This window comes from Corvus brachyrhynchos, unplaced genomic scaffold (assembly GCF_000691975.1).
Source record: "Corvus brachyrhynchos isolate BGI_N302 unplaced genomic scaffold, ASM69197v1 scaffold11, whole genome shotgun sequence".
In the NCBI taxonomy this organism is placed as follows: Eukaryota; Metazoa; Chordata; class Aves; order Passeriformes; family Corvidae; genus Corvus; species Corvus brachyrhynchos.
This window is the reverse complement of record NW_008236965.1, coordinates 5,334,218-5,341,386: the sequence shown is the minus strand read 5'-3', so window position 1 is coordinate 5,341,386 and position 7,169 is coordinate 5,334,218. Positions and strand designations below refer to the sequence as shown.

At 40.7% G+C, this 7,169-nt stretch overlaps 1 protein-coding gene across 1 annotated transcript in view; it reads left to right on the top strand.

Moving 5' to 3' along the window:
• The window catches only part of NHS (NHS actin remodeling regulator), a 49,212-nt gene extending 45,585 nt beyond the window's left edge, over positions 1 to 3,627 (top strand). Inside the window, 1 exon segment of the mRNA XM_017728465.1 lies at positions 1 to 3,627. This exon segment is cut by the window's left edge and continues 20 nt beyond it. Coding sequence (XP_017583954.1) covers positions 1 to 102 — 102 coding nt within the window. The 3' untranslated portion in view covers positions 103 to 3,627.
• The last annotated feature ends 3,542 nt before the right edge of the window (positions 3,628 to 7,169 follow it).

Genomic DNA, 7,169 nt, shown 5'->3' with positions numbered 1-7,169 from the left:
TGCAGGCTGTACAACACCCCCATGCAGGCCATCTCCGAGGGGGAGACCGAGAACTCGGATGGCAGCCCCCACGACGATCGGTCTTCTCAGAGCTCTACATAGGCTGGGTGGGGTGCCAGGGCCAGGCTGTCAACACCACTCGAGCTCTGTAAGGATGTCAACATAAGAGGCCAACGCTGTAGCAATCAAAAAAAAAAAAAAAAGGAAAAAAAAAAGAAGAAAAAGAACAATCGCAGGGCAATATCAATGCTTAGATGTGTTTGCATTCAGAAGACGCTGGGGAAACAAAAGGACTACAGCTGTAGCTATTTATTACATTACATTTTCTAAAAGGATGAAGATATGCTATGTCTGTTCTGTTTTCTTTTGGCTTCATTTGCTTTATCCCACTCTCATTTCCATTGTCACTGTAGATTTCAAGGCTATACACTTTCCACAGAGTTAAAGCTGACTTTGGGTGGGTTTTTTTCCCAGAAGCTGCCCATCTAGAAACAAATCCCTCACTGTAGTGCTTCCCTAGGGAGAAAAAAAAAAAAAGAAAATGCTCTTGAGAATTGGTATTTTTCTACACTAAAATGAGCTGAAACAAAATTTAGAAGAAATTAACAAAACATATGTAAATATCATATTTTTGATAAAAATTTGTAAATAGAATTATCAAAAAGTGGAAGTGGCAAACGATTTACTGCATAACAACTTTGTTTATAGAAGACAAATGAATTCAATTGTAATAACTGTATTCTGTGAATACCATTTTCATATCAGACATAAAACATGGCCACCAATAACCACTTTCAGTGTGACAGGCCTGAAGGATGACATTGAGCAGTGGAAAGCGGGAATTTTCCGCCTTAGTTTAGGAAATGGAAAGGCTGACTGTGAGGGGATTAAAGAAACCATTTGTCTTTCTACGGCAGCTCCAAAGAAGCTAACTGGAAAGCACAGCTGGGAGGGTTACCGTGAGGATCGGTGGGGAAGATGAGCATGTTTTTGACAGAACAAAGCTGGGTCTGATGCAAAGCCCCAAAGGGTCCCATCCCACAGCCTCCCCTGGGCCTTTATTCTTGCAGGGATAGCTTCAGAGAGGATAGATGTGAGAGGAAACAATATTTAACTTTCATATTCCTATTAGGCTATTGGGATACATAACACAGTCATAACCTGGTAACTATAAACTTTAAACACGATTAGTTTCTGGTTCGTAAAGGAAACAAATTATAAGCATGCAAGAAGAGCTTTCGATTTATCAGTAAATATCCGCAATGAGTTTTCAGTGAAGCTTTCTCTTTGTGCTGATGAGATTCATGCTACCTAAATATTTACAAAAATGACACTGTGAAAACGTAGCTGGGAAATAGGTATGTGTATGCATTATTTATATTCATTGCTGAGCTGGGAAGGGGAAAGCTCCAGTTCATTGTGCCAGCCACGTACAGTAGGGATCTTGTCTGGGTTTACCAGAAACACAGAACAGGGTGGGGGACTGGGGTGGGGTGGGAAAGGAGACAAATCAAAGTAGCTGCTTTGATACAAATGAAGGCAGGGAGATTAAAGCTGAATTACTTGAAGTTACTTGAACATTCTCATCTTAAAATCGCAAGAGCCTGTGAGTTGCTATATACTTTTAATTTTTCAACAGAATAAAACCAACAGGCCTGATTCTCCTTTGGGTACAACTTCCATTGAGATGTAGCCCCATCTGTGCTACTTAGAGGACAAGGCCCTCTTTATCCAAAACTGATGCAGTTGGTGTTGGTTGCTGTAGGATATGGTTTGGAATAGAGGAAAAGTTAGTGCAGAGAAAATAGTGAAGGAGGAATGGGGTGTGCAATAGGACAGGTCAAGAAGAATGGCAGAAAGAGTGTTCTTTGAAACAAAGAAATCAGCTAAAAGCTGGCTTTAAGCATAAGTCAATGACTGGGAGGCAGGATGTGTGTATTCGGTTTCTACTGTTTTTTTTCTTTTAATCATGTAACACATAAAGTTGAGAGTTATTAAAAGAAGGCAGATCATGTTTTAAAGAGGAAGGTTCTACCTAAAACTGTTACAATTTTAAGGAGTCAAAGCAAATCAGAACAATTTAACAGATCTGAAATGTTATTCCCCATGAGGTTCACATCTGATTTTGTTTAGTGCTTACCACAAGACATATATTTTTCAGGGTTTCCTACTGTTCTCCTGTGTAGCCTGGTTGCATTCAGTTGATGAGGCAGAGTCACTGTGCATGTGATATGTGTGTTGGGATGGGCGTTGGTCCGGTCCATCAGTTGAAGGGCTGCAAAATTGTCTAAAATAGTTTTTAAAAAGGTAAAGGGAGAAACGTTTCGGAAACAAAAGGCTAATCACATCAGTAGCTTAGTTAGGAAAATAAGTCTGAATACATGTGAAGTGAATGAATGAGAATGTTTTAAGAGGAAATGTTTAGCATAGAACAAACCACCTCCTGAGGAGTATGAGGAAAGGAAGTTTCAATACTGGGCAAAAAATCCTTAGTTTGTCATCTTCAGTCATTTTCCACAAAAATTATACCAGGAGCACTTTTACAAGATTCTAATAGTCCTGAGTTAAGTAGTCATTCAAAACAGTAAAGAGAATACAGCTGAATTGACTTTGATTGAACCACTTTTTATTACCAATCAATAATTTCATAGAGACCCTAAATAAATATATATACACTAATTTTTTTTTTTTTACCAGAATGGTGAGGGAATACTTTAAATGCAAAACAAACACAGAACAATCCCATTACAGTATAGTCTTCTTTTGCTTAATTTTCTAGTTTACATTTAGCAGATTGAAACCCAAATAGAGAGATTCTCTATGAAGAAGAGAGTTCATAACAAACGTGGGAGTCACAGGAAGACAAATGGCGGGGATCCCTGTAGCATTGCAGGTGTGCCATTAAGGCACCAGAGGACAAGCCACAGAGGGAAGGGAACATCACTCACCTCTTGAGACAGGGTACAGTACGTGCACCAGGTAACTGCTGGACCGTCATTTCAACCTACTGTTCTGTTGCTTGCACTGATGTTAAGAAAATGATTTCTTAAGTTATACAGCTGTGTTCTGAAAAATAACATTTTCCCCTTTTCTTGTTTCTTTTTTTTTTCTTTTTTTTTTTCTTTCTGTTGTTGTTGTGGCAGCATAGAGGGCATGGGATAGTTGTAGCAAATAAAGCGTATGTTTGCTTTTGCCAAAGGTCAGTGATTGAGTGCATTTGCTGCAATGGTGGCAGATAGAGAAATACTGTAGGTTATGACTTAAAGAATTTAAAAAAAAAAATTAAGAAGGTTACAGTGTAACTATTTTGGTACTAGCACCAGTTCATGCTGGCAGAAAAGACAATGGTTTATGGACTTGCATCCATTTTGTATTTTTGTAATATTTGTAAATATGAACTTTTTAAATTGTTGCAAATATGGTTTCTTTTGTAAAATGTTTTCAAAGTTTACATTAAATCCAAGCCTTTGTATATTTTAGAGCTGTGCAACACTTTAAGTCTTGTATTTATTTTTAGTAAAAACGGTGACAGTTTCATTGTGAACCCCTCTCAAAAAATGTGTTGGAAAAGTTTGATTACCTAGAAAGTGTGTATAGAAACTGCAAATAAACGTGACTGCAATTAAATCACACGTTCTCCTTACTTTCTTGTAATGAGATGTGAAAGCTAATCTACAGACTACAAGTATGCTATTTCCCAAGGTCACTCTCAGCACATTACACATTTCAAACTTATTTAATCATGCTTTCTCTTCAACTTATTTTTTTTCATAAATTAAGGGAAAATGTCTATCCAAACTGTCACTCACTTTAAGTGCCCACCAGTACAACTTTGCCAGAATCTAGTAACTGCTGAATTCACCCCACAACTTTTACAGTTAAGAAAAGCCTAAGAGAAAGAAAGCTGGGATGTAAAATGGAGAGACTACTACTTTATGTTCAGCTGGAAAAGAAAACAAATTGCAACATTTCAGACTCAAGACAAAGAGAATCCAGGGACTGGATCTTATCAGATAAAGCAAGCCTTAGGCAAAAGGGAGGCCACAGATTATAAACACAAACTCTGAAGAGCAAACACTACTTCATTTTAAAATGGTTCAGTTATCAGGAGGTTGAGATGTCAGGACATGGAAGCTAAGTGTTTAAACAACAGTCCCTCGCAGGTCTCTTTGAAAATGGAGATGAAAATGCACATCATGAAACTTTGGTTTCAGCTGTCATCTTTTAAGTAGCCTTGGAACACAGTACTTGGTGCTTAAAAAACGTATGTGGAAAAAAAGGCTGATACGTGCAGATGTGGTGTTATAGAGAGTGTGAAAAAAGGAATTTTGGGGACTGCTGCTGGGCTATCTGCAGCGATAATTTGCAATTGTATGAGGATTGCCCAAATGATGTGGTAGCCTTCTGAGTAGTCTCCAATGTGATTCAGTTTGCATAACATTTAACCAAATGGTCATGTAGTTAATGACTATGTAGATAACTTCCTGTTGTCTTGTGTGCCTTTCCCATCCCAAAACCACAGGTAAGCAAGATCTGTAGGAAAAGGTTAGCTGGTAGGGGCAGACACAAGCTGGTTTTCATCTGCCTGCTGTATATCTGTATTTTTTCATGCTCAGTGGAAGGAAACACTAAACATTAGACTACATAAAATATACCCAGTGTTTTTTTACGAAAGCAAGGAGTCAGGTCCTGTGCCGGTTTAGACAAATTTGGAGATATATCCTCTGACAGAAGGCAGGTTACAACCACCCCTCCCCCACCAGGTTTGGGGAAAAAAAAAAATTTCCTCGAAGGATAGTGAAAGAGATAAAACTATTTATTTAAGAAACACACAGGAAAAGGACAATAATGCTAAATAATAATAAAACCTCTCGCTCTGCTGAGAGAAACCTGGGAGAATTTGAGTCCTTCCAGAGTCTCTCTCTCTCCCCTCCTCGGAGTTGGGACGGGGTGGTGGGCCCACCTCCAGGGCCTCCACCTTGGTGGAAAAAGTCCTGATGTCTTCTGATGTTGAAAACAGTCCAGCAGAGAAAAAGGGAAAAAACTGAAGTCCCAAGAAAACAAAAGTTCAACTCTCTGTCTCTCTCCTGAGAAAAAGTAGCCAAAAGCTGGCTTTAAAGCAAGCTGCTTCCTCCCGCTCCTGCCACTGCTGAACACAGAGAGGAGTCTCTATCTCTGTGTGTCCTTGAAACACTGCTTTGAAAAAGTACACTTTTCTCTCCCCCCTCTCAGGCTCAGTTTAAAGGCATAGAAAGGCACAAAATTAATTTCTGGGCGTAGAACAGTGATATGGGATACAACATCATGAAGTCACCCCAAGACAGGTCCCAAGAGAGCAATCCTGGGCCACCTGGTCTGGGATAGCCACAAAATGTTGGACCCTAGAGGGCAGTCATGGACTGCCTACTCAGAGGTACATTTGGGATACCTTTGAGCTAAACTATGGTGAAACAATGCAAAACAAACAATTAAAAAGTTTTATTTACTGCAGCAATTATTTAAATCTTATTATAACAGCCTGTGGCAGCAATGGTTTAAATATTTCTGAACAGCACATGGCAACAGCGATTTCTGAACTTTTCTGGAACTTTCTGAACAGCGATTTCTGAACTTTTCTGGAGAGGATGAAAGGAAGAAGGAATCCACCGTTGTGGATCCCACTGTAGTCTGTTTCAAAAGACTCTTATTCTTTTAATATTCATTACTCTCTCATGGTGGGTACCACCAATCAATCATAGTACAGCCTAAGTGAAACTTGTTATATACCTGGTTACAGTTTCCTTGATCTTTTCAAGGACTATTGTCTTCCATTAGGTTGCAACAAATTTGTGCCCACAAATTACCCCATTCTTAGACCACCCTGGCAGGAAAATGACTATTGTTGTTATATTGGATAGACTTGGGTTTGGACAAGTTACTGAGCCATAGCTTCAGCACTTTTACTATGCTTTCTCCAATAAGCCATGCTACTGCTTCAGCCTCAACAAGACCTGAAACTACTTCCACTCCAACCAGCACATGTTGTTTTCTTTCTGGTTCCTTGAAAGGACTTACATAATCTATTTACTATGTTGTTAGCTTCAGATGAAGTAGGGGGGGTCTTGAAGGGGGTGGTGATGAAGGCATGCACTCCACAGCTCACAAGTCACTAGCATCCCTCGACTCCCAGCTTCTCTGAAGAGATCTTTTAACTCCTCAGTGGCCACATTTAACATACGTAACTCTTGCCAAAGTTCCCATTTTCTTCCTCCACTCCTGCTGTTACCACCACCACCACTATGACATAACAACGTAATTTTGAAATAACAATGCCTCAGTATTGTTTTATTTCTTGAACTGTGGTTATAAACTGTGATTTATAACTGTGGTTATAAATCTGGTATTTGATGTTGTTGGGGGTTAGGACTTTTTCCTTTTGTTTTCTTTCTCTTAGGGAATTTTCTCTCATTTGTTGCTTAGAAACAATAATGACCAGTACTTAAGAGAGACAAAGGATGTAGCCACGGAGAAGGGGGAGGAGCACATCTGGTTGCTCCTCCCCTACCTGAGGGTTTTTTCTCTTGGGAAGGACAGAGTTACCACGAGATTCTGGACTGGGGGGAAGGGGCTGAGCGCAGCCTGCAGCTCTCTCTTGCTCTTGACATTGGAGGGGAGACAGGCTGCAGTCGCTGTGGGGAGAGTTGGCCACCACTGTGGGGTTCCATCTTCTGCTTTCTTCTCCTACCATGAGTAGAGCTCTGCTCGTAAGAGCAGCCATTGCACTAGGACCTTAATAACACCCTACCTCACTAGAAAGAACCCTCACCATCTATTCAGGTGCCTCAAGGGAAAACCCAGGACCCCAAGCCCCCCCAAGGGACCCTCTCCCACTTGTGTTCAGGAGCCAGGCTGCCACTGCCCAGCCCCACCACTTCTCTGCCACTGCTCCGGGTTTTTCACTACACTGTAGGCCCGCACTCCCTGCCTGCCGGGACACCCTGTGGCTCCTGCTACAGCTGCGGAGTTTCTGATACATCTCACTTACTATTCTGCTTGCCTTTGCTGTTCCAGCTTGCTGCTTCCAAAGTTCCTGCTACAGCTCATTTTGTTATCCAGAGAGGCACCGAGATCAACTGCCCTGGGGGTTTGTAAAGCAAGCCCCTTTTCCATCCGTTCCGTCGGCTGCACTT